The sequence below is a fragment of the Saccostrea cucullata genome, unplaced genomic scaffold (assembly GCF_032062105.1).
Source record: "Saccostrea cucullata isolate Sc308-1 unplaced genomic scaffold, CSIRO_AGI_Scuc_v1 ctg3458, whole genome shotgun sequence".
Taxonomy (NCBI): Eukaryota; Metazoa; Mollusca; class Bivalvia; order Ostreida; family Ostreidae; genus Saccostrea; species Saccostrea cuccullata.
Genome location: NW_026939107.1, coordinates 1 through 27,258, shown reverse-complemented (window position 1 = coordinate 27,258; position 27,258 = coordinate 1). Strand labels below are relative to the sequence as shown.

At 31.8% G+C, this 27,258-nt stretch overlaps 3 protein-coding genes across 3 annotated transcripts; 2 read left to right on the top strand and 1 right to left on the bottom strand.

Moving 5' to 3' along the window:
- The first annotated feature begins 1,251 nt into the window (after positions 1-1,251).
- On the top strand, positions 1,252-15,007 carry LOC134252282 (origin recognition complex subunit 5-like). The gene is made up of 14 exons (XM_062734722.1): positions 1,252-1,436; positions 1,956-2,048; positions 2,479-2,676; positions 3,405-3,479; positions 3,738-3,849; positions 6,182-6,312; positions 6,853-6,901; positions 7,196-7,286; positions 10,178-10,236; positions 10,608-10,720; positions 11,879-11,926; positions 12,476-12,586; positions 13,070-13,182; positions 14,516-15,007. The coding sequence occupies exons 1-14, from the start codon at positions 1,329-1,331 to the stop codon at positions 14,559-14,561; spliced, it is 1,347 nt and encodes a 448-aa protein (XP_062590706.1). The 5' UTR covers positions 1,252-1,328; the 3' UTR covers positions 14,562-15,007.
- Positions 15,008-15,059: 52 nt separating this feature from the next.
- On the top strand, positions 15,060-24,178 carry LOC134252285 (reelin-like). The gene is made up of 16 exons (XM_062734725.1): positions 15,060-15,308; positions 17,785-17,969; positions 19,054-19,282; positions 19,430-19,500; positions 19,694-19,799; positions 20,238-20,334; positions 20,428-20,479; positions 20,682-20,781; positions 21,162-21,588; positions 21,730-21,881; positions 22,322-22,473; positions 22,566-22,678; positions 22,827-23,041; positions 23,259-23,387; positions 23,758-23,864; positions 24,057-24,178. Exons 1-16 carry the CDS (start codon positions 15,265-15,267, stop codon positions 24,122-24,124), a joined length of 2,247 nt encoding a protein of 748 aa, XP_062590709.1. The 5' UTR covers positions 15,060-15,264; the 3' UTR covers positions 24,125-24,178.
- A 428-nt stretch (positions 24,179-24,606) lies between these two features.
- LOC134252284 (uncharacterized) lies at positions 24,607-26,647 on the bottom strand. The gene is made up of 5 exons (XM_062734724.1): positions 26,552-26,647; positions 26,355-26,390; positions 26,081-26,253; positions 25,159-25,423; positions 24,607-24,899 (listed from the first exon to the last, which is right to left on the bottom strand). The coding sequence occupies exons 1-5, from the start codon at positions 26,607-26,609 to the stop codon at positions 24,691-24,693; spliced, it is 741 nt and encodes a 246-aa protein (XP_062590708.1). The 5' UTR covers positions 26,610-26,647; the 3' UTR covers positions 24,607-24,690.
- Between the last annotated feature and the right edge of the window lie 611 nt (positions 26,648-27,258).

The window sequence follows — 27,258 nt, the reverse complement described above, 5'->3', positions numbered from 1 at the left end:
ACCAAAGTGTTTTGTAGTATCAAGCAGGAAATACCCGCCGTAAACATAGTCCTATTTAGACATAACGAGGGTATTTAAATGTCCTTCTCGATATATAATCGCGAGTTTCTGCAACATCCTCTTTCTAAAATAATTTAGATTTTTTAGAATAATAGTTCAAATTTCTAAATTTCAAAAACTCAATTTTTTAGCCTTAACCCAAAATCATTTTTAGAAAATTGAATTGTTTTACGTGTTACATGGACCCATGACCGCCACAAAGTTTCAGGCACGTACCTGCAGCGTCGGGGGTGGGGGTGGGGGTGGGGGTGGGGTGGGGGTGACAGGTGAATTTAAAGTTTTATTCACCCACACATTTTTATGAGATTCAGACAGGCTCATAGGGAACAATTTCATTTTACGAGGGGGGGGGGTATCTTTTCAAAAATTCTAGGTATAAGCTATAAAAGATCAAATGTCATCAGGTGTTTCATTGTGAAGAGGCATTCATGCAATCAATATTTCAGCATGTTAGTCTAACGTATTGCATATTTGCATATACTAAGAAACTCTTAAGGGATGCAACTAAATCGCATACTGTGCGTTTTTTAAAAAAAAAAAATGAATTTTATACATGTCATTGTTGACAATATTATAAGTTGGGAGAGGGGGGAGGGGGACACACACCCATACCCTCGGTTTCACGGGCCTTGAGTATGTACCCTTTGAGTATGTACCCATGTATATTTCTATCAAGAAATGAATTAATGAATGAATACTAAATAAATAAATAAATAAATAAGTAAGATCTTACTTTGATAAATGAATTCAATATTAATAATATATCAGAAACAAGTATCGTATGTACATGAATCCCTTTTCGCAGGGACCTATATAGGTCCCTGCTTTTAGTTTTAACCATTTTTAAAAAATTCTTTTTATAAATTAATTTTTTTATATGAGATTTAATTCTTACTTGTTTCACCAATAAAAATGCACGTTGTTCCTATACATCTATGTTTTATGTTCTGAATTGATACATAAGTCTACATAATGTACATGTAATTCAAAATTATCCCTGAAATTATTCTGTTATTATAACTTTGAGAAGACCGATTGTTTTTAAACGCCTCAGAATTTATAAGTTAGAAAAAAAAGAAAGAATGATTATAATGGTCGACGGACTATAAAATTCAATGTTTAAATTGCAAAATCACGTTTATTTGCATCGGGATCGTTGTCTCAACAATACCAAACACAAACAGAGTTTTGGTGGGAAGTCCGAGTTGAGGTTTACATTTTGTCTTTGTCAGTTTGTGGGGTAAATTGATTTATTCAACTCACAAAACATGGAATCCCATAAAGAAGAAGCGGATACCAGTGAAGTTTCATTACTTAGAGAGTCATTACCTTGTAGAGAGTCGCAAATCAAGTTATTGTTCTCGTTATTTGGAGAGGTAAATTTGTTAAATATTTGCAGGGATTGCATGTACGTCTCTGATACATTGTACCAGGTTCAGCACTATATGTAGTTTTGGCTATATGTCTTTATTATAAACTATTCAGAATAGCATTTTTGTTGGTTGATTTGGATGTTTATTTGCTATATTAATAAGCCATTTGTCTTTCTATCTATATTATAATATAAGTTTTATGTTTGTACAAGTTAGAATCAACTGCCCAAATGTGTAATAATATAGAATACAGTATTTAAAAACCTTTTTCATAATAAGTGTAATATCTGAAAAGGGTAATATGTTGACGATGCAGCTGTTAGGGTTATTTTAATCTTAAATGACTTGCGCAACAAAGCAAGTATATGGGCATGCCGCAAGTATGTCAATTTTGTGCATTGGAACATTCTTTATTTGATAGCTTGATATTTGATTTATTGATATTTGGTTAAAATTTGATGTGGTTGTAATAAAGCAAATGTTAAATAAATTGGTCTTACATGTACTTTTTTTACATTGTAGAGGAGCAGCATGACTCTCCCAGCTTTATTTATTTATGGACACACAGCAACAGGAAAATCTGCTGTTGTTAATTCAGTTCTCAGGACCTGTATGGTAATAAAACAGAAATCAGCTGGAATAAAATTTTGAGAATTTTCTCTTTATCCCAGCTTCTTGATATAATACTTTCAATGCTAGCACAAAATTTGTACAGTGTACTGTAATGCTTTACCTTTGGCTGGTGATCAAAGCAACATTTTTCAATACTACTGGTTAGCAGTTTATCACAAATTTCCATCTAAAGTTTTCTTTATCATATGTTTATTCAATTTGAAAACATATTTATAACATTTCTTCCTTACAAGCCTCATTAACTGGAATAATCATTGAAAATTTACCTTCTCAGTTTTTAGGTTCTACAGTAAAGTATCCTCTGGTGAAAGGAAGCTAAACTACTTTGACTTATTTTCAGAGATGAATTTGATTCAGTTCGTTTGATATGGCTAAGTTTAACCTTACATGAATTTTTCTCAATATTTAACAGTTACCCCATGTGCTGGTGAATTGCGTGGAATGCTACAGTAGCAGGTTTCTGTATGAAGCAGTCCTGAATGGTCTATACACCAACAGAGGCTCCCAGAAACCAGATACACCCATCAAGTGTGAAAACATGAATGACTTTGTCCGTCTCTTTCGTCAAATATGCATGAGTCTAGATCTACATAATGAAACTGTGTACCTTGTAAGTATATATATGTAAATTTACACCAAATACAGGCTCAGAACTGAATGATACATTAAGAAATGCTTGCTGCTCTAGGCCATGTTGGAACTTTTTGGTGGCTTTTAGAATTTTGAGGGTCTATAGAATAAAAATAATACTGTACATATAAAGTGGTTCTTTATCATTCAATTTTCTTTTTAGGCCACACCAATTCAATTTCTTGTTCCTCGGACATTTGATGAAAAAAGTACAAGCAGGCTAGCGGTTAAATAATAATATTATTACTTTATTGTAGGCAAAAATTTTAGGAGAATAAATATATTTTTTTTCTGATTTGCAGAGTAAGTAGATTAAAAGTACGATAAATAGAGCGGAAATGGAACAGAAAACGGCACAGAATTCCCATGGTGCGGGGATTTTAAATTAATATTATTTGTATAGATTTGTTTAAATATGAGCGCGCGGGTCCGACAAACAAAAAATTTTATTGGTGTGGCCTTAGAAAAAAAATATCCAAATATTGTTATCATTTGTAAATACACTGTACACACCCAAAGCAATCATACATGTATCATAAAGTCAGTAATATAATCATGGTAATAATAATAATCATGTTTATAATTCATAATTCTTTTGCAAAAATAGTGCATTTGCAGTAGTTTTATTTTTTAAGTTTTAAACAGAAATTGCATGAGTTGTTTTCACAAGGTTTAGAAGTCATCCCAACATAATGATTGATATTTCAGGTCTTAGATAAAGCTGAACGGTTGAGGGAAATGGATGCCAACATTTTACCAGCATTTCTACGATTGCAAGAACTAGTAAATATCTTAGAAACCTTCTAAGCATGCAATAAATAATACCAATAATACTTCAGATGATGTTAAAGTATAATTGTACATGTACTCAATGGAAAATTATTGCCATTGAATTTTTGATTGCCAAACAAACCTCTAAAAGAAAATTAAAAAACTTGTACAATTTCTCTGCATATGAAAATTTTTTATTTTGCAAAGATAAGTGATATCATGTAGTAGATAAGTAGCTAAGAGTTGAATATGTGTCCTTTGTTTTTGCAGGTTGATGGAAATGTCTGTGTGATTTTGCTAACTGAGATTGTGTGGGAAAAGTTTCTCAGTGGAACAGGTTTTCCAGAGCCCTACATAATACATTTCCCTGACTACAACAAAGGTATCTTACTCTACATCACATACTAATCAATGCATATAAGGATATTTAAAGCAATATGAGCTGCAACTTTGATGTCAGAATTTTTTGTTGCAAACTTGTAAATAACTACTTGTATGAGAGAAAAAAAAATGTTAATAAACTTCTGTTATCCATATTTGCGATGGAAGAACTATTTATGAGCTTCCATTGAATCAAAATTACATTACTGTCGTCTTGTACAATAATGATTTCTTATATAAAACTGTATATTGGATTGTATATGGAAGTCTTTCTTCTGCTTTATTTTAGTCTAATTGATCGTAAAGTTTAAGTTACTTACAAATTTATCATAACACATTTTAACAGCATAAAATTTTCATAAAAGCAGCTAATATTGCTTTTTTGATTAAACAAAAACGGATGTGCATGGACATCCTTTGAAACACTGGAATTAAGCTCAATGTTTGAAAATTACATTTGTCATGATACTCTCTCAAAAAATTGTCTCTTTCCAAAGTTTCTCAAATTATATTTATCTGAAGTAGTCTGAAAAGAATGTTATTTGTCTTGTAGTGTGGAGTTTCAATTTTTTTTTTTTTGATGACTATTAAGTATTAGATTTTGTTGTAGGCATTTCAAGTATAAAGCTTTCATAAAAATAATGTAGAGTCATGTATTCTTGTACATGTTGTACTACATGTATAATGCATTTTGGAATTCAAAATTAAGCCCATGCAAATATACATGTAGATCATGGACTAGTCAGTGCCATTGTGTAATAACACTATGATCAGTGTTTGTAAAATATTATATTTTCTGTTGTACCAAACTTTTGTGAAACCTTATTTTTACGTAATAGTCATTAATGAATTTTTTATTTATTTATTTATTTATTATTATTTTTTTTTTATATAAATTATCATAATTGAATTATCTTTAAGAATACAAATACATGTATATGCAAGGTTCTGATTTTTTGTAGGACTCATAAAATTGCAATACAGTTAATTCTCGATAAACCGCCACCTTTTGTAATTTAGAAATCATGGCGGTATAACGAATTTGGCAATGAATTGAATTTTCCATCTTTTAGGAAATAAGACGCAGAGTTATTGTTCTTAGAAATACCATTTAGCGTTTCTATTCTTATCATTACATGTACATGTATACCGTAAATCTGGAAATTTTTACGTCGATTTTATTTTGCGAATCTTGGTCAAAATGCTGTTGATTAATTTTTACGTTTCAAAATTTTGCGAATGACAACTACTTTGTTTACATTTTCTTATTGTTGAAATATTTTTAAGAGAAATATTTTTGCGAATGCAATGAACACGCAAATTTGCTAAAAATTTATCTACAGCAAAAATTTCCAGATTTACGGTATATAAACATATTTCTAATTTTGAAAATACTTCATGTAATTTTTTTTATGTACAATTCCGTTAAAACAAAATATTCAGTTATGAAATAAAGACAAGTACATGTGTATGCATTTAAATCTGCACGTCTGATATTGAAAAAAAAGATGCTGGGTCGATCGTCGTGATATATTGCCTATAGTAAGGAAAATGAGTTCTTGAATAAATTCATTGTTTACGACATCATTGTTAACTTAATAAAACGTTCACAATTTCTGACTTATAATTATTTTTAAAGCAAACTTTGCATTGTTTTTAAAAGCAGAGATCATAAAAATAATATCATTATCGGCGTACTTTACAACGACCGCTTTCGTGGCGAAGCCTTGACTAAATGATTTTATTAAACAAAAAACAAAATTATTCTAACAGTTCATGTTAAAATAATTGTTTACTTAATTGCTTGTACCTTGACTGGCCTTGCATGCTTTACAACAGGGTTAGTGTCAACCAATTAGCCGCGCTTCACTGACCACATGCACCTGTGGCGGTATTATCGAGATAATTGACACCTAAAAATGGACGTTTGTTGTGAAAATAGGGTGGCGGATGGCAGTATGCGAATTTGGCATTATAAAGAGAATTCTATATACATGTAGCAGGAAAAATGTTCTTGGGAAATCATGGCGATATTGCGAAAATGGCGATGAATCGAATGGCGATAATTCGAGAATTGACTGTATATAACTACATGTAAGAGTAAGGAAGCACTAGTCCAGTCAGACAGCCTCCAAAAGATAGTGTTGGACTAGCTGCAGAACTGTAGCTCTCCGAAAAAAATATATATTGACAGACCGGAGAGCTACAGTGCCACCCATTGTAAAAACTGTATTTATTTATATATTTGTCTGAACAAGTAAAATATTAAGTACATTGTATATACATACAATGTAGGTTTGCTTGTCTAATTCCTGTAAGCTTCTCTTTTACAGACGAGTTGCTGAGAATCTTGATGAGATCTGCCCCCTCCGAGTTTTCTGCTGACTTTTATCAGATGTATCTCAGTCTTGTGCTCAGTGTTTTCCACATAGTTTGTCGCAATCTCACAGAACTTCAGCATTTGGTATGTACAGGTTCTTTATTGCTTGGCATCTTTAAGCATTAATTTGGATTATACCCATGATTAGAAGTGCCAGGTTAGGTCTCACTTCCCAGTCAAATTATTGTATCCTAAATGCAATTTCATAGTACTTTGTCTTTTCACAACAGATAAAGGCAAACAGTAAATCTAGTTCTTCAGACTTTTTCATCGATCTTTATTATGGATTGACAGAATTTCTTCAGTTTTTTGAGACACTTTTTTTTTTTTACATAATTATAAATTCAACAATGCATAAATATTAAGTTTCCAAAAAAATTACACTTAATTACCAAGCTGAATTAGCATTGTCACAGCCAAAAAAAAAAAAAATCTTAAAATCCATTTGGACTGGCTTATTTTGTCTTTTTGCCAGTCCAAATGATAAGCTATCTGAAAAAGTTTCCACAGCTTCAAAAGTTTGGTTAAAGTTGACCAGAATTGCCTTCGGGGCAACAGCATGTATAAATTTTTTTTTAATTTGAAATTGTTAAACAGGTCCATCAAGCATATTTTGTTTTATAGGCTGCCATTAATTTTAAGAAGTACATCGAGCCAATAAAAAATGGAGAAGGTAGGTGAAAATTTAAAAATATTTTCAGGGATAAACTTTTATTTCACTTTTATATTCAAGGAAGCATTTTCAAAACACTTTTGGGGTACCCTGTATCAAGCAAGTCCATGTAAATAATAATACAGTAAACCTGTATAACTTTGTTTTATGCATGTTTTTATGTATAGTTTTTAGTGTATCAATTTAGAAGATTTCTCTAAGCAGTATATATTTTATAAGGTACACATAATGGGTTAATTACCAGTACCATTTCTCATTGATCATGATTTATTGAAAATCTTTGTTTAACTTCAGCTTCCGAGAATGACAGTCGTAAATTGTGGAAAAATTTTGAACCTCATTTGAAAAAAGCTCTACAAACTGTGTATCTCAGAGAAGTTTCAAGGTAAATTATAGATACAGTATTTATTAGTAGTCCATGGAGGACTTCATAAAATTCTAGAATTTTAATGTCGTTATGTAGCTTTTTTACGTTTTTTACCAGTGGAGATTGAATAACTATTCACTATAAAATCTGTGGTACTGATTATTTTTTACATAGTGCATAATGAAATCTTTGTTGAAAAATTGTTGGAAACCATTTTGTTTGCAGAGATAAGTGAATGTGTGTTGAATTTTGAATTTGTCAAATTCAACTTTGTTAATGAAGTATGATGTTAAATATATGCTATAAAGGAAAATAAACTGGAGTAAGGCCAAAGTTTTTATTTTTTTTGGTTTACGATTTTTTGACACAAAAATATGCATTGGGTGGTCGAAAAATAAAAATAAAAATAATTTGGAACCTTGACATATTTTTTTCTTGAGTAGCATTGAAATGTATTCAAATAAAAAGGAAGACCTCTCGTTGCTCGCAATAAACACATAAGATTTTTCAACTTTTAAAATTATTTTTCTTACCATTCGGTTTTATGTCAAGAAAAATGAATCACACGTGAAATGACTCAAGAACAGAAATGTGAGTATCAGGCTCTGTTACTGTTGATGGTTTTAATTCTTTCGCGTTACAAGTCTGAGTTTCCATAATAGACACATTGCACTGGGACAAATATGGGTAAAATACTTGTGTCCAGGGACCAACCTAGACCCATGAAGGAAACTTCACTTCTCCCTCAAAGAAATTTTAAGGAGAAGTTTTGAAATTTAGGGAGACTTCTTGGCGCCTATTCGTGGCACACTTTAATCGTTATAAAACTGTTTCATTGTTTAAAACTTACATACATTTCAATAATTTTTCTGTATAAACATTGTATTTAAAATGATTAAAAAAGAGAAAAAGAATCTTAAAAGATATTTCCCCCAACTACAAGGTATATAAATATCTAGAAAAAATAATAAAACAACATTGACATTAAATAAAATTCACTTATTGTCAGATTAATGTTGTTTATCAAAACATTTTTTTCATTTCTTACATACAATGTAGTAGTAAAATTTCTCTTCTCATTAGATTTCCAGGCTTTTGGCATAGTCATAATTTTATTAATTTCTCTTCAAACTTGTTTTCAATATAAAATTCTTTTTCTAATAAAAGTTTTGATGCAAACCTGCATGCCGATTGAACAGCTACTTATGTTTATAAAATGTGTAACCTCTTAGAAAGCTAATAACTTCACAATTTATCAGTAAAAATATGTCTGTATTCACAGCATGAATTAATTATTTGACAATAATAAAGATCTAAAATCTTCTCCAACATCTTTGGCATGACATCGATAGCTGTCCAGCTGTTTTGCGTCTTGTTGTGTATAACTTGTAACGATGGACTTTTTCATACCCGGAAGTGAGTGTGACTAAAATGGGTAGCGAAACCCGGGCCGGGCCGGGATTTTCGATAACGAAAACCGGGTTTTTGATAATCACGAAATAAATACTCATTCTTTCTTCATGAAATTTACGGACATAGTTTATTATTCTAGGACTGGCCTTCGCTGAAAGTTTTAGGTCAAAATGTTATGTTTTTGAATGATTATCACCGATTGTCCTTTTCCAAGTGACTAAAATGGGTAGCGAGCCCGGATTACTCATTTTGGCGATTTAAACTTAATTTGGGCAGCTTATTTACAATTATTTCATTTGGATATTTGAAATTGAACTTAAACTACCTAAAACATTTAACTGTTGCAATAATAAATCACGATTATTGAAAATATACGCATTTTTTGAACACCCGGGATTGGTCTAAACCGGACACGTTCACCCGGGAAAAACCTTTTATTTCCGAAATACTTATCAGATAATGACATATAATTGAAATATAAATGACTCTTTTTTATTTGCATATTTATATTAATTATTTCCAATTTATTTCTTAGATGTATCTAGGTCAGGGACTGAAAAAAATCTTCATTCTTTCTGTGGCAATCCGGAATTATATAATTTGTCCCGGGCAAACGCGTCCGGTTTTGACCTGTCCCGGGTCTATGAAAAATGACAAAAACCCTAATAATTGACATTTAATTTCAAATTGATTGAACAATTTAAGTATTTAAAGATAATAAACAACCATTAAATGCAAATATCACAAACACTTTCGATGCATTAAGCTTAAAATCGCCAAAATGAGTAAACCGGGCTCGCTACCCATTTTAGTCACCTGGAAAAGGACAATCGGCGATAATCATCGAAAAACATAACATTTTGACTTAAAATTCTCAGCGTAGGCAAAACCTATACTTATAAACTATGTCTGTAAATTTCGTGAAGAAAGAATGAGTATTTATCTCGTAATTATCAAAAACCCGGCTCTCAGTTTTGAAATTCCCGGCCCGGCCCGGGTTTCGCTACCCATTTTAGTCGCACTCCCCGGAAGTAAAAAATCTAGAGGAGTTCCGACGGAGTATTCGACCCATGCATTAGCTGGTCATTGGCAATGTAGTTTGATAATCTGTATTTGTGGAGTTCATTGAATTTTAGTGAGAATTTGGGTTAATGAGTAAGATGTGTTGTAAACTTTGGTTTGGTCGAGAAAATTTCGAGTCTGACACATTATTTTTATTTTTGTAAATAGGGAAAAATAGGGTCGGCGGAATCGTAAACCAAGAGAAAAAAAAACTTTGGCCTAAATTAGCAAGTGTTTCAGACATATCCAGTAAATCTCTGAAAAAAAATTAAGACTTAAAAATTTGTGAAAATCTAAATATAAAAATGGTACACTTGTAGTATAGATTTATATAAATATTAAAGCTGTTATTTTTACATTTTTTTTGTCGCTGAATTTCAATGATTGCATATATGCATAATAATGGAATTATAATGACTCTACATATTTTTCAGCACTCAGTGGGAAAGAATGTTAGAAGAATCTGACATGGGAAAGATGATTACTCAACAAGGTCTGTTTACATGTTAGGTCTCATGTAAAAATTAATTTTTTAAAAAATATATACGATGCATTTAAATACTTCCTTAGTTCTTATAACATTCTCAAAACTAAATACGCTTTTAGAACCAAAATGAATGCCTAGTCCCATCTCTTTATTTCTAAAAGTCTGTGTTTTATACTTATATATTTACAGATTTGAATTGCATTTAGATTTTCTGAGATGTTCAGTGATTGTTATGTTTAACTCTTTCATGTTGGAGAAATTTTAAGTGAACTTAAGTGATTTATGTACATTTAATACTGGTATGCCATTATGTACATGAAAGGCTGAGTGTTATTTTTAAAATGATAATAAAGAATTATAATACTTTTTTTTGACAGGGCTGAGCTCCAGGACTCATGTGGAACTGCCTTACTATTCCAAGTATCTGCTTATAGCAGCCTATTTAGCCTCCTACAATCCAGCTAAATCAGACAAAAAGTTCTTCTCCAAGGTTTGTTTCTTTGTACTTTAGACACAATTTTATTGTGTATTGTACCATTAATGATTGAAAAAAAAAATGTAAAGGACACATTCTTAGTGAATCAGGGTAGTTCTGGCATAAATATCACTGTAATGACAGAATTTAATCCATTTAAGATAAAGAACACTTTTAATTTTAGTCCAAACAGTCTATGCATATCAAATTTTTTAAGCCCTGTATTCACACAATTTAAACAATAAAAAACTTTCTAATGGGGGCGGAAGTTTATTAATATAAACTTTTTTTGACAGAAATTGAAGATATTGAAGAAAGTCCATTCCTAAAAAAAAATTGAATCATTCACAGATCAAACTTGCATAAACGGCGCATCAACATGTATTGATGCACACTCCCAAAACATTTGTTTAGTGTGACTTTCCTCAATCACATTAAATCTTTGTTACATTTTAAAATTGGTTATATTTTAAAATTTTTCGAGCAAGATCTGATTTACATGTGAACCAGATTGGTCTGTCTTACTTCATTCATTGAAATGAGCTTTGTAATCTTTGAGTACCTTTGTTTATTTAGTTAGTTAATAGATTAGATACACGTTTTATCTGATGATGTTTTAATATGCTCCATTGAAAATTAGGATAAAAGGGGTCGAATTTCTTGAACTTTGTCAATCATGACTCTACAATGTCAGTTTTCATTTCTAGCCAGGAATAATAAAAGTCTCAATCATAAAATGCCATGTGTTTGAAGAATCAAAAGTTTTAATTGCTTTTAAACTTCTCCCAAGTACAAAGATTTTATGTACATGATGTTCAGTGTTTTTATATTGATCTTAACTTGCAGATTTAATTAGGATTGTTTGTATGTAAGGGCAAAATGCTTACGTCATAGCTACATGTATATTTATATATTCTTAGTACAGTGTAGTATGTCGTAATTTTTTTAAAAAAATTATTTTTTGGTTAACAAGAGCACAAATGCTTATTATACAATCAATTTTCGAATTCTTTTAAATTTATTTAAAATCTATATAATGTTAGCATTTATTATATTAGATTATTGAAAGAATGAATGAAAAGAATAGTAGGGGATTATTGAAGAGATAAATTGAGAGTGCAAAACGTTTGTAGACAATTTCTGATTAATATAATGATTTTATTATAATTTTAGCATTCAGACAAACAAAAGAAATCTAAAGTCATCAAGAAACAAGACAGAGTAAGTAAATCTGGAAATATAACATTTAAAACTATGACATTGAAAATATACTTGATCATAATTGACATATGTTAACTATTCTAAATCTTGCATTTGAAAGCATACAGTACAAATGTTAAGATCTTTACAGGAGCTAGCAGAAACAGTAGCATTAGCTAAGTATGCAATCCAATTTAAATGAAGTCAGCTCTACAAAATTGTCCTTAATCTTTGAGTGGTTTTGTCTGATCTATTTAGTTTATTACTCCACCCAAAATTAATTTACTAGTTACTCAGTATATAAATAAGATATGGAAAGAAAGGTCGACAGTAAGTCCTGAAGTTTGTATAGAAAATGTAAGGATACATTCATAAAGGTAAATTTCAATTTGAATATTAGTTGTTAGATTTAATTGAAAGGACCGAAAAATTAATGAAAAAAATAGTTTGGAAGATTCTTACTTTTGAAACCAATATAAATTGATGTTCTTTTAAAGGAATTATTGAAAATGAATATTTTTGGAAAAAGAAACTGTTGAAAGAAGTGAGTTGAATTTTTGCCGATTTCAGACAAATAACCATATGTTGGGTCCTAAGCCATTTCCAATGGACAGATTGATGGCCGTGTTTTATGCTATTGTAGAGGGAAAGGTTGCACCCACAGCAAACATCTTTATGCAGGTAGGAGAGTAAACATGCAAATTCCAGTATAGTAATAAAAAAAAAGCCAACACTTGATTTGAATATTTTGGGAACTTATATAATATATTTGAAGATTATTACAAAGAAAAAATTATCTTAGAAATAATGTGATTTACTTTGTTCAGTTAAGAAACTAGTAATCAACTTTTACACAAAATTCAATATAAAAGACTTATAAATAAAATATATTAATGTCAAGTAAAATAAAGCTTTTGAAATTTATTTTAAAAGTATGAAAAATTCCATTTTAACTTGCATTTTAATTAAAAAGACTAATTAAAGTTATCTTGTAAAATCAAGTATTTTAAAATATAATTATGTGTAATGGAACAATTTGAAACAAGAAATGACAACTAGTAATTCCTAAAACTTCATGCAGTTATGTTATGGTCTCTACTCTGCATATGTAATATATATAAATAAATTTTAATTTATATTAGACAGCTTCTAATTTCCTTGTAGATTACATCTTTAGTGTCCGTTCACTTGCTGGCTCAGGTGGCTGGAGATGACCAGATAGATGTACCTAAATATAAGTGTCTGGTCTCCTTGGAGTTCATTAAATCTGTAGCCAGGTGAGTATAGAGATAGTACCATGAGTAGTTCATTTCTTATAAATTATTATTTCTCACAGTAGTCAAGGGATATTTGGTTTACTCTGTGCCCCATAAACCAGATGGCACTGTGGGATTAAATTACAGTACAAGGGTTTTTATTTGAAGCAGAGTAAACCTTATCCATGGGCTAGTAATCTTTTCTTGAAAATAAATCAACGATAAGAAATGCAGCAATTTTATAATGACTTTTTAACTTAATAATTTTCCAAGTTAACCTTATCGTGTGATGAAAATTATCTAAAATTAACCACCATGTGCCCAGAAGATTTGAGTTCTTTAGATGCAATTTTTAAACTTTTTTCAATTTGCAAATAAATGTTTATAACTAAAGTTATTCATAAATATATCCAATTTTTATTAATTTGAAATTGTATCAATTACAAATAAGGATGTGAAAAACATAAGGCTATCCTTATTGTTGTCCGGAATGGTGCCAATTATGATTCTCTTTGATATAATGTCACATGCTGAAAAACTTATCAGGAAAAAAAGATCAAACATTTAGTAGATGTAAACTCTTTTTAAAAGTACTACTCTGGACCAGAGACATTATGAAGTACTTACTTGTTGACCTACTTAGGTGGCACTATTAACCTAGAAAATACTTTGACAAGACGGAAATTATTAAATAAAGTAAGACTGTAATTGGAGAGGTGCTTCAAAATCATGAAGTTTCTAAAGAGTGTCTGATTGATATATGGAATAAATTGTGTGTTTAGGGGTTTGAAGCTTTCGATTAATTTGGTTAATGTACTTTGAAAGCAAGAAGTATGGAAAAAAACTTTGATACAATATATATTTTGATTTGGGTACATATATCAAAAGCATTAAATTTGCATTTTATTTCATTGCTTCATAAAGCATGAAACTACAGGATAGCTTTCAAAGTGCATTAAGTGTAATGTATTATTTAAACTTGGAATATTTTTTGCTGGATTTGTTGGTTTCAAAATTTCATTAAAAGTATAGATGATCCTAATATCTTGTTAAATTTAATCTATACTCTCTTCAAATTGTAAGACTGAGTTTTATTCTTGTTGATAAGACCCATATGCTTCATCGTGAGTAAAATTGAACAAATTTAGTGGAGAATTACCTCTTCAAAGTGTGGATGCATTTTTTAATCCAGATTACCCTTTTGGCATGATTCAGCACTAGAAGAGAATAAAAACAGAACTGTAAAATCAATGAAGAAAACCTTTTGAGAAAGATACAAAGATATATTTGTACTAAAGTTATCTGTATTTTGAATTACATTTAGCTTCTCATTTGCATCATTATTTTCTTTCAGGACTGTGAATTTCGATGTTTTACGATATCTCTATGACTTTGTTTGATGAATTCATGTGACAATTCAGTGCAGTAACAATGCAAACAGCTTACATCAATAAACAAATCAGACGGAAGGACAAACACTGTGTTCAGTAACCTAATGAGTCCTGTGACAATGTGAAGTAGACAGTTCATTAAGGATTTGAATGTGCGTCTCTTTTTGAAAGAAAAAACAACAACCAAACAAATATTCTTATGAATTTTGAGCTGTGAAGTTTTTGAAGTGTGACAGCTAGAGTCGACTCTCAAGAAAATGAATATAATGTTTATGTCTAGGAGAACAAACAAGTGAAAAATCTTGAGTTGTTATTGAAATGACTCAGCCTATGAAAGGCATAAATATTTTACAAATTTTGACACCATGAAGTAAATATCAAACCATGTGATAGAAATAAATGCTCTGCATGTAAATGCACTTATGAAAATAAAAATTTACGCATTATTTTTTCAGTATTTTCTGCGCGTTTGCTTTATCTTTCACAAGAAAAGAAGGGATTTACGTAACTGAAAGAAATCAAATAGAACATGTTTCTATAAAGTACAAACAGTTACCATATCACCAATTTGTACTGAAATTTCGAGTGCCACACTTGTAAAAGTTGTGACGATTGGCGTAAAAAGATTATGAAATATAATTGAAGTAACGTATAATTAGCAGAGTAGTTTGTTTGGCAGTCACCAGCTGGAGTATATTGAGAAAGACAAAAAATGAGACATGATTCTTACCTACTAATGGAGACAATAATTTTCAGGTATGTTCAGAATCATTTTAGTTACGTTGAGGTTTTAAATCTGCGTAATATAGATCAGTTACCATCAATAAATCTCCCCATCACTAGGAATTAGAGGAAACAAAACACTCTGTTCCTATTGTGTAGGTAAGAAATGCTGGATCTTATCTCTTGAAAGCTTCTAATGACATTTTTAAGGATAATGACCATTGATCGATCTTTTAAAAACTAATCTGTGAACATAGCATAAATGCATTAAGATGCCTTGGGGGAGAAAGCATTCCTTGTCGAGGGGTCACATCGACTGGAAGCCCTTTGTATTGTTAAGGCAGACAGACCATTCTGTAGTAAAAATCAGTATAAAACAATTGGTATAAAACAATTTAGTCAAAGTACGATCCAGTGATAGATTATATTTGGTATCGAGGTAATTACATGTGTAATGAATGTAGAATTCATGAAATGCTGACTTTAAAGGAGGTTATCGAAATCCGTCTAACATCAACATCTAGTTGTCATTCTGTCTTGTTTAAAGAGTTGACAATGGAAAAGCTAAAGTCATCCTCGTTTGTCATACAATGTAGTTGTTGGTTGACCCCAACCGTCTTTAGTCGGTAAAACATCCAAATATGAAACAGATGAGGCAGACTCTATTGTGTCTTTCATTCCGAGTTCAACTGGATATAGTAAGCTGACAAATGCCACAACAAGTGTTTCTTCATCTCATGTAGACCTTTTAAAGTAAATCAAGCTTCATAGGTATACAAAATTTAAGGATAGTTTGTTGGAATACCTGGTCTTTAAAGACAGTGTTAAACAACTTCAAAGAGTCCTTCCAACATCCTTTTAATTTCAATTTCAGAGTACGTGTGTATAGAATAAGTGTGATATTGGTAACACGTTCAAGTTTAGTTTGATATTGGTAACGAATCACAAGATATGAAAATCTCCTAGTTCTACTATTATTAAGGAAACACTTTTCCTTGATATTAATGAGTCTACTTCGTGTGAAATTTATGGAGATAATGAACAAGTATATCGGCAGTCCCGTTTAAAGTCATCATTTCGTAAGTTCTATGGTCGATACAATGACCTTGTCAGCAAATACAATTTATCATTGAGTCAAATGCTGATTGACGTTTTTCAAACTAAATTTTAGTTCTTTATTTAAACACTGAATTGATGGATTTGTCCGTTCCGATCATGACAAGAACAAACGGCGGGTGTGACCGGTCGGCAGGGGATGCTCACTCCGCCATGGCACCTGATCCCACCTCTGATGTTTTTTAAGGTCCATGTTTGCTCTGCTCCTATTTTGTTTCGTTTATGGACTTTCGAACTTGAATATTTTTCGTTATCTCCATATATTTCATTGAAGCTCAGAAGTCCAATATAGAATACAAATCAGGAGCAAAACAAACACGGTCCTCCAAATCGTCAGAGGTTGGATAAGGCACCATGGATGACGAGCATTCCCTGCAACCGTCATCAGAAGAAAAAGGGTGTTTTAAAAATATAATTTACGAATTGGGTTTGAAAGTTACAACATTCAAATAACCAAAGGTGAGTTCGGTCTACCCTATCTATACTACTATTCCTAAACGTCATAAAACCTATACAAAGATAAACAGCAGGATCCACCATACGCTCTAACAAAACCCCATCTTTACACCTTAAAATTATTCACTACCCTAAAGGAGAAATTTCATCTCAAAAAAAGTACAGTGCAGGGAACTAATTTTGTTACATAAACCAGCATCAAGATCAGCATAAGTAGGATCAGGATAGAACTAGCATCAGCATTTAAAAAAACAGCATTACTTGGATCAGCATCAGCAAGCAAAGGATAGAACTAGCATTGACCAATGTGAAAACAGATAAAGGAAAGTCATTTAATACAAATAACAAATAAAAGTTACCCCAAAAATTAATTTCAATGGCTTAAAATAGCGATGCTGTTTTTGAATTATCCACTTCCGGCAGGATAATCCTACTTTCGGTAGCATTACTAGCATTGACCAAGTTTCAAACCAGCATCAGGATAAGGATCAAACCAGGATCAGGATAAGGATAACTAGCATCAAAATCAGCAAGCAAAGGAAGCATAAAAATCAGCAAGCATAGGAAGCACCAAAATCAGCATTGATGCTGTAACAAAATTATTTCCCTGCACTGTAACATCAAAACACGTGAAACCATTTTGAAGAGTAAAGATGGGGTTTGTTAGAGCGTATGGTGGAGTCAGCTGTGTATCTTTGTATAGGTTTTTATGAAGGATAGGAACAGTAGTATAGATAGGGTGTATCGAACTCACCTTTGGTTATTTGAATGTAACAACTTTCAAACCGAATTTGTAAATATATTTTAAAAACATCCTTTTTCTTCTGATGACGTATGCTTTTCGTCTTCTTCATGTTAAAAATTATTGAAAAAAATAAACATATATGCTTATATATATAATGATATAATGACAAACTGTTGTGCATTTGAATTTTAGATTGTTTTTATTGATGTTGACTTTTGATGTCACTGCTTCCTATCAACCATATGTTGCGCCGTTCTTCTTCATGTGTAATTACCATGGTAACGTAAACGAATTAGGAATAGAAAAAGGAGAAGTGGCCCTTAGTGTATCTATAGAGGGTAACCCAGATTTGTACATTCCTGGAAAACTTTATAATGGTGAGTACTTCAGTATGCAAAAACCATTTCAACGAAATACATGAGTGCATTTCTCTGTAAAGAAATGCTACTGAAGTAGTAGGCACAAGAACTGTTACAGTAATTGAGTACATATATGATGCAGTCTAGTAAAGGATGGCAATTGAATATGTAGAATTTTATTTTAAAACCAAATGCTGTGAGCTGTGTATTTGTTGTCCTAAAACAAAAAAGTTAGATGTTCAGGAATCAACAAAATAGTCTGGTACTTAAAACAACTTATCAAGGGTTTATCAGATACATAGTCCATGACTTGCAATATAACCTATAAATAAATACATAAAGTAAAGACCAGAAATATACCTGGACATTTTTTTTGCTCCTCGATTTTCAGCAGACAAGCTCAATTCATGTTTTGATGAGCAAAGACGACCCTTCCAAAAATCGTGAATTTTTTTGTATTCTTGTTCTGGTGCTTTTTGCATTTATTCTTTGAAAATCTTTATCTTTACCCCTTTGTATTTAGCTTACATACTAAGTTCATCGTTATGCAGAGCAAGCGTCTGGTTTAATTGCAGATCTGTTGATGTCTTGTTCATGGCAACTGAATCAAGGATTGTGGTGCTAGAAACGGCTTATTATCATGTTGAAAAATTCATATTATTTTTTTTTATGAAAGAAAGCTTTCTTTTAACATATAATGATTGATCACTGTCATACTGTAATTGATTAGTCATTACATATATATATATATATATATTTATATATTAATTAAATATACTATGTATATGTATATTTTGTAAAGTGCTTTTATAGCTTTTACTGGCAATCATGACGTAAAAAAGAAATAAATAAAAATGTGATAAAATATTTCCCGGATATATTTTTATATGAAATGTTGTATTTCGAAAAACAAGATAGGCCAATATTATAACAATATTATTTTTTCTCTTCCACTCGCACAGATAAATATTTTTCATCATTATCATGTTATAAATTCTTAAAATGTTAATAATACATGTATTGAGGTACTCAGACGACTGTCCAAGCTTACAAATCTCTTTAAATTTCTTAGCGAAAAATAATTTTAATTTTTAATGCACAGTAACTATCAGATCAACGGTGAATTTTGACGGATTTTTCCTTACGGGGCTTTACACACTTACATCAGAAGCCAAAGCTAGGATGCAAGGACTTGGTTTCCTAGGGAATACTGGATCTGGAAACAATTTAATGTGTTCAATCGTCCATTCCCACATAACCCGAGAACCTCAGCAACAGCTGTCATTTATGTGGATGGCGCCTCCTAGCGGAACAGGATGCGTTAGTTTTCTGTAAGACCAATATCATATCAATATTCTCACTATAAACGAAAACCCCTTATATGAATATTCTCCTCATATGAGGTTTTAGGTTTTAAGTAAACTCCTATGATGTATAAGTGTCAAATAAAATACATTATTCAATTGGTTTAAATTCAGGGCTACCGGAACATTACATTCACAATTATTGTTTAAAGACACAACAGTAATGCAGATGTGTGAGAAAGGAGGTAAGATTTTCTTTTAAGAAAAAAATGAATTAAAAATATTTTTTTTTTTAAATCATTAAAGTTTTATATTGGAAAGGAAGAGGTGTTTATTTAAATACTGTATTTACCAATTATGTAATGAAATTATAGAGCTTCAATAGGAAGTCACACTCAGTCGGTTGAAGAAATATAAATACAATACTTACATTTTAAGCTCCAACAACATCTCCCCTTAGACCAGAACTTGCCGTTCTTCATGGAAATGGCGTCATATTAAGGGATGATTTTGATTCATCGCCAGATGTCAACATGCTTATTTGGTATATATTTTTGTCGGAAATAATTGTTTTTAAGGTTAAAACCATTTAACCAAATGCGTTGAGGTTGTGTGTATCTGTTATGTTCTTGTGTAAATTAGTGGTGCAAGGTAAATATGAATATATTATGATGTTAAATTTGTGGTATAAGGTAAAATATTTTTTAAAAAGATTATGACTACAGTAATATACTGTAAAATCACATATTTTCGTGGGGTCAAATTTTTGTGGTTTGAGGAAAAAGTTTTGTTTCGTTGGGATTTGATTTCGTGGGTGAAGTACTGTGGATTAATGTGGAATAGAAATGTATGATAAATTTTGCATTTTGTAGTGAACATAAATTCGTGGGTCACTTCTTGCCACGAAAACAACGAAAATTAAACCCCAACGAAAATTTGTGATTTCACAGTATTAACTTACCTGATTTCTTTCCTGTTTTAGGCGGGAGACACTGGGAGTTAATATTAGTCGAGATTGTGGTCACATAATGTATGGAGATTCTAGTTGGCTGTGCCAACGTTATGGTGAAAGGAAACTGGTGATTTTTTTTTATTATACGATACATGAATAGCTAAATTTGAGACACAGATGTACAATTGTAATTCTATTGACACTGTGTTATTTTCTGTAGGTGACGGTACCAATGAATACAACTTCAGCTGCTGTCATACAGTTTGCTTTATGTAAGTCAGCTCTTTGTCCAAATTTTTAATTATTACGAAGTATTTTGTAAATATAATGGTTAAATTCTTCAACATAGAGTATACTAGCACGTATCGAATATACTTAAAGAAAATAATACAAACTTATAAGTTACCCTCCATGATTTTTTGGGAGAAAAATGCAAGTTATCAAAGTGAAACTTATTTTTTGTTTTCTGAATAGCGGCAGGAAGATGTCAAGTTTCGGGAACAACAGATTTTAATATCACAGTATCTTATGGACTACAGAATTGTACAATATGGACCACAATAGATTCTCTAAGGTAAACCATTATAATTCTGAACGAAATTCTATAGATAAGCGAATAAGATTTGGAACTTCACTGTCTTAATAGGATGTAAATCCTAAGTTTAATTGTTCTGTTATTGCTTCATTTTTGTTTTTTAACGTCTTTTCTTGTCTTTCCCCCTTTCATTTATACATAAGTGCAAGAAAAGTATCAAAATATGTATTCAAAGACAATTTGAAGAAGGGCTAACTATATTTTCAATTTTCTACAGAGAAAAAAAATATTTTTAAGCACTTGATTGTATACGCTAGTACATGTAATTTATTTCTCAAAAATACTTGAAGACACATGAAAGGACAAAACTTTTCATTACATAGGTAAGAATAACTTAGAAAAATAATTTTACACTTTAGTATACCGTCATCAGAAACAGAGGTCCACCTTGTAAACCTCCCAAAGGAAGCTAGAGGGGACAGAGCCTGTTTAAAGTGGGAACAACTGTCTAGTAAACCAAAACCAAAGACAACAACAACAACAACGACGATTGCAACAACCACCGAATCATTGACAACAATGGAAACAACAACTGTGCCATTTCCAACCTTGGAGACAACAGAAAACCTAACAAGCACAGCTTCAACGACAACTACTACAACAACAAAAAGACCTCGCACGATACGATGGGATATTTCTGACGAAGGGCAGCCAGACTTCAGTAGTTGTTGGGGAATTGACAATGTGTTGGTTGTCAATATAGCTGATAAACCCAGTCGCATTGAAGAAAATTTTGATCCAATTGACCCTAGCAATTGGCTTTTCTTTCCTGGAGGGAATATTAGGGTACATCTGTACTTTTGCACTTTTATAAAAAAAGAAGAAAGAAAAGGAAATTCTTTTCAATGCTGTCATTTCAATATGATTTTGAAAATTATTTTGAAATATTTGAGAATTTTTCACATGGCGTTTATTTTTTTCTTTTAGCAAAAGTGTCGATCTGAGGAAAATACTTTGTTCTTCAATATTGAAAACCAAACAGTTAATTACGCAGTAACACGTGATCTCGACCTATCAGTTTCTGATGTTACCCCGGATTTAATGCTAGAAGAACAGTTTGAATCAAAGAATCAACCAGGGTACGTTCTTTTAAAATTTTGTATCTTGACTCAAATGACTTTCAAAGAGATATTATTGCTGTTTACATATTTTGTTGGTTTTTTTTTAATCTCTAAAAGCATACATGTATTATGCTTAATTTTGATAGAGAAAAATGGGGAATTTTTGTAGCTAATAAAATTGAATTTTGGGAGATATTTTAATAGAATTAAATTTGAATGATCATTAAATCACCAATTTTTAGTAATATAAGAAGCACGATGCCCACATTCTTGAATGGATTCTTATTTTCAAGAACTGATAACCGAAACCAAAGATGGTGCCTTGAAGTTGTAGTAAGACATTGGACACTTATACTTTAAGACAGTTTGAAAGGGATATTTTTACAATGCCAGACACAAGATTGGAAAAAACCCCTAATGAAACCTTTCAATAAAACATATTATTTTGTCTCTTTCAGCTGGATGATTCGAGGAGGTCGGGTTGATGTTATTTGTGGTGTTCTCTATCATGCGAACTCGATGGTGTTCGATGGAGCGGGAGAACGGTGGGCCTGTACTCCGTATCTCGATACCAGATTGGCGGGAAATCTTAGGTTCTACTTTGGATTCGGTAGGTCGCGTAAAAACAATTTGAATAAAAACAAATTTCAAAATTCCTTTCAAGGAACTGCTAAATTTACATCAATGCCATTTATCTAATAGGCAGTGGTCGTTGCCAAGCCTTAGATTCTCCTGAAACAAACGTTGAGGTTTACATTGAGGACAAGCATGGACATAAACCGGTGTTACGAAATCTCACAAGTAGAGATTTTAAGGTAAACACTTAAAACTACTTTAAACTTCAAATGTAATCATTTATAAATGTATCCACTTCTTATGGTTTTCATGAAATTTGATTTGTACATGTACACCATACATCAACTAATAAAAATCATAATAGATTCATTTCTCCTTATCATTCAGGAGCCAAGATTAATATCAGTGCCTATAAACGGCAACCAAAGACAGTCTAAGGCGCGGATCTGCTGGGCACAGGAGCACCATCGGGGTGTAGATCTCGACGTGTGGGCAATTGATGGAGTACAGGTCTTACCACACTTTCCCCGAAGGTCTGATGTAAATAAAATGGTACAGTTCGATCTTAATTTGAACTGTGGAAAGAATGCAACTAGAAATGTGTAAGTGTGTATTTAAACAAAGTCATACAACCGAAGGACATGAACATGCATGGGCATACATACTTATTATTCATTAATTTAAATATAACTTATCTTTTTAAGCTGGAAAAAATACATTCGTTACTTTTTATTAATTTTAAAAGAATATTATACATTAAACCATCAGTTTAAAAAAAAAACATACTACATGTTGTGTAAGGCAAAAACGTTGTTTCAGCGTTGGTTTAGAAGCCTCTACAAATTTTGGGAAATCATGGTTCACAGTTCATGAACCGTGTCTCCATTACAACTGTGGCGGGAAGCATCAACCAGTGTCATCAGAATACGAGAGCGACGACTTTTTAAGGTAATATAGTTTACTTAATTCCTTTTTCAGCTGTTTTATGTCAGATTTTGAGATAATTATACGTTTTGCAGATTATTTATGGAATTTTCGGTACTCTTGTTTGGAAAACAACGAGAAAATTAAATAAACAACTGAATACTTTGACTTTTTGGTCGTCCTCGTTATTCATTTATCTGTTTGGTCAAATATATTTTTACCTTCTTTATTTTACATTGAAAGACCAATGCAATTATTTTTCATCAGCTTTGCTTGAAATCAAATCAAATCAAATAAAAATAGTAAAATAAAAACATACAGATTTTCGAAGATTTCGTATTGACATGTATTTATCGCCTTCAGTCAAGAATTCTTTAATTGGTAATTTTCACAGCTGGAAGAGAGTAACTTCTCCTCTCCCCTTCGCTGCTCTGGTACCTCATGTCAGATTTCGATGGAATGGTGAACACCAAGTTACGCCTAATTGGGCTTTAGACAATGGTAAGAACAGATTCTGAAGTACCTTCTTGGCTGACAGTTGGATAAAAATATGATATACACAGTTATTGGCTCAAATGTCGTAATAAAATGTTTACTAGTAATGTTTTAGAAACTACTGATTTAGAAATATTTACTATAACTAAATATTTAAATTCCTTTCCATATATAATTTTAAAATATGCTTTATTTCAGTATTTATTGGAGACTGTGAAAGCGGATGCCATGGAAATGGACAGTGCACAAGAACAGGATGTAGGTGAGAGATTTTACATTACTTGAAGGTACAGTAGTAGTTTTTTCTTCTTTAACACAAAGTACTACCAGTAAATAATTTACAGTATTGATGTCTAAATTCTTGTAACTAATTTCACTCAACGTTTCCTTTATACTGAACTCAGAAGAAAATGTTCTCTTAGACCCCTTTTATGACATTATTCTTCAACCTGTATCATATTCAACACCTTGTAGAACATGATGTGTCGAGAATAAGAGCATTATTTTTTTTAAGATGTTGCTTTCCACATTATTCTAGATATTCTTAAATCTTGAAGCTCTCATGTCCCTAATATATTAACATATCGTCGGGTAGAATAGTCCCCGCGTGTAGTGATCATTGTCACTACATTTTATCATCCATCCGCCTTTTGCAAAAACCATCTGATGTCGGGAGGATAATATATAGCAAAGTACATATACTTTGATAAGACGTGTATGAATAACAAGAAGGCATACAAGGTCAATTATTTAATAGTAAATTCATGTAAAAATATATAAACAAGGGGTTTAACTGTGTCCAGGTAAGAGATTCCAAAATCAGTACAATTCTCTATGGGCGTGTGCCCACAGCTTGAGTATATGGAGACACACATGTTGTACTGAACTCGTTCCAAACAAGACCAGACGGGCAAGACAAAACATAGGCGTCTCCGGCGATGTCACACTGGATGAATTTGGATGGGTCGGGATGTGAGAAAAACTGGGAGTTTCCAGTGGTGACAACAGCGTTTTTACAAGGATTTGTTGTGACTCCGGTACCTAAAAAAATTAAGTTGACGGTCTTACACCTTTTTTATATTGAAAAAAAAGATTACTAAGGATGTACTCTTTCTAAGTAGGAAAAATGTATTTATTAAATCTACTAACTTCTGCTTTAAGACCGAATTTAAAAAGAAAAATGAATAATCCAAAAGATATGGAAATTTTTTTTGTCGTTAGAATATTTAAAATATATGATTCAACAATGATTTTGATCGAAAGATTGTAAAAGGAAATATTGTAGAACATGACAACATACTTGGTAAAATGGCGGTGTTTGGTGTGGGTAATGGCTGACCGCTCTGGAAGCTGTAAACACATGAAAGACGTGTCTGATCCCACACCAGCAGGGAAGGACAAGTCAGCTGGTTGGCATTTCCCAACAGGTCACACTCAATGAATTTATGAGTGTCGCCAGCGATTGCGAAGTACAAGTTCCCGCGAGCGATGTTTTGCTGTGTGCAAGGGTTGCTGCCGAGAGCCACAGTTATTTGTCCCCCACCTGTTCCATGTGGAATAAAGTTCTGAAAAAAGTCAAAATAAGACGTAGTTAAACATGTTAAACGCGAGACAAAAGGGAAGGTCTCTCTAATTCACTTAAACTAGATACTATAAATGTATTATTTAGCGTGTACGATATTTGGCAGAAATTGATTTTTGAACAAATTAGCGTAAATTTGATTTAACGCATTTCTTAATGTTATTATTAATTTATATATGTGAAAGACATTTAGCGTTGTACTTGAATTAGCGGAAGTTTCTTACCGCCAAAAACGCTAAAAAGAATACACAGCCAAATGTAATAGCTTTACAGTATTGCAGTCAAAATATAGCACAAATTTTGCAATAACCTTGAGCGCGGGTATTTAGTGTAGTGTAGAATATGTCAAAAATTGAAAAAGAAGCGAACAATCACCCATTGCAAACGATGAGATATATAGCTTAAGCATTGAGAGTTGTTTCGTTTTTGTGCCTTTGTTTTGATTATTTTTTCTTGATGAATACAATTTTTCCTTGTTTAATTCAATGACTCTCTTTAATAAAAAAAAATTGAACGAAAATTAACTTTTTATCACCTTTGCAAGAAAAAGATCTTTTACATACTACAATTAAGCAAAGGAAGTGGGAAGAAATATTTTAAAATTTGAGAACAAAAATGTTCTTCAATATAATGTACTTACCCTTGACACACAGGATACAGTTGCAGGGTTATAAAGCTTTCCAGAGGGACACTGAATAATGTACATCTCTCCTAGAGCATTGCACTGAATGAATTTTGTGTTGTCGTTTGGATGAGGGTAGAACACTTGGCTGGTTGTCTTACTGGCAGTGCACGGGTTGGCGGCCTGAAAGTCTATGAACAGGAACAATATAGTTTTAATTTGATAAAATAATAAACTACAGTATATTAACTGTACTATTTGAATGATAAAGAATCGATAATTATCAACTTACTGCAGTGGTTCGTCCCGAGGTTGAGCTGTCGCTTTTCTGTAAAAGAGGAAAATCTAAAATTGTATTATTTGAAAATACTGCAATTCTGAATTTCCTTATCGTATTAACATCAAGTAAAAATGTCTAAAGATTTCTCAGAAATCTAAAACCTTAAAAAAATGACAACTGTTTAGAATTGTTAATACAAGAATGAGCACCTCTTCCTGGAGCAGCGCAAACAACCCCAACAACAACCAAAAAACAGAAAGCCTTCATTTTGTCCCGTCTGATTCCACTGTGACATAACTTGCCAAGACACGGGTATATATAGTACGTAAGGGTATGCCTCACCAGACAGTCAATAAAGAAAAAAAAGGCTTGATAATCTCAAAAGTTAAAAAAAAGTTCAGATATAGAGGGTTCTTATTTTTGGTTTTAGATAATGGAATAAGGAGTATTACGTAAATTCTGTACATTATGCAACACTTTGATTTATTTCTTGTTTTAAAAATATTTCATAATATTGCTGGCAATAGTTCTTTTTCTTATATTATAAAGGGAGTCATTACTTGACTTGAATTTTTCCAATAACAGATATGCATCTTGTAAAATCTATTTAAATGTTATTAACTTCGTATTGAAATATAAGCACTTTTTGCAAAGAATACTGGATGGAAAATATCCCTTTCTTTAGTATTTTGAGTTATTCCCTTCCAAAAATACATGACATGACGGTGAGTGAAAAGTTGCACAGATTTTCCCCTACAAAATCTGTCATCAGGAAGCAAAACAAAGAGGACGATGAAAGAGTTCACGATTTGGTAATTAAATGGTTTATGCCTCGACACCTTATGTTTAGGGATGTTGCCTTATCTACAAGGCTTCAAACTCCTGCTATATTTGTACAAGGTGTATTTGACAGCGC

Coding starts and splice junctions, on each gene's coding strand:
- LOC134252282 (XM_062734722.1), top strand. CDS start 1,329: ATGGAATCCCATAAAGAAGAAGCGGATACCAGTGAAGTTTCATTACTT. Junction 10,721..11,878: donor ACAAAAAGTTCTTCTCCAAG/GTTTGTTTCTTT, acceptor TTATAATTTTAG/CATTCAGACAAACAAAAGAA. Junction 11,927..12,475: donor TCATCAAGAAACAAGACAGA/GTAAGTAAATCT, acceptor TGCCGATTTCAG/ACAAATAACCATATGTTGGG.
- LOC134252285 (XM_062734725.1), top strand. CDS start 15,265: ATGAGACATGATTCTTACCTACTAATGGAGACAATAATTTTCAG. Junction 21,589..21,729: donor TTCCTGGAGGGAATATTAGG/GTACATCTGTAC, acceptor TTTTTCTTTTAG/CAAAAGTGTCGATCTGAGGA. Junction 23,865..24,056: donor TAATTGGGCTTTAGACAATG/GTAAGAACAGAT, acceptor GCTTTATTTCAG/TATTTATTGGAGACTGTGAA.
- LOC134252284 (XM_062734724.1), bottom strand. CDS start 26,609: ATGAAGGCTTTCTGTTTTTTGGTTGTTGTTGGGGTTGTTTGCGCTGCT. Junction 26,254..26,354: donor CCTCGGGACGAACCACTGCA/GTAAGTTGATAA, acceptor TCCTGTTCATAG/ACTTTCAGGCCGCCAACCCG. Junction 25,424..26,080: donor CTGTATCCTGTGTGTCAAGG/GTAAGTACATTA, acceptor GACTTTTTTCAG/AACTTTATTCCACATGGAAC.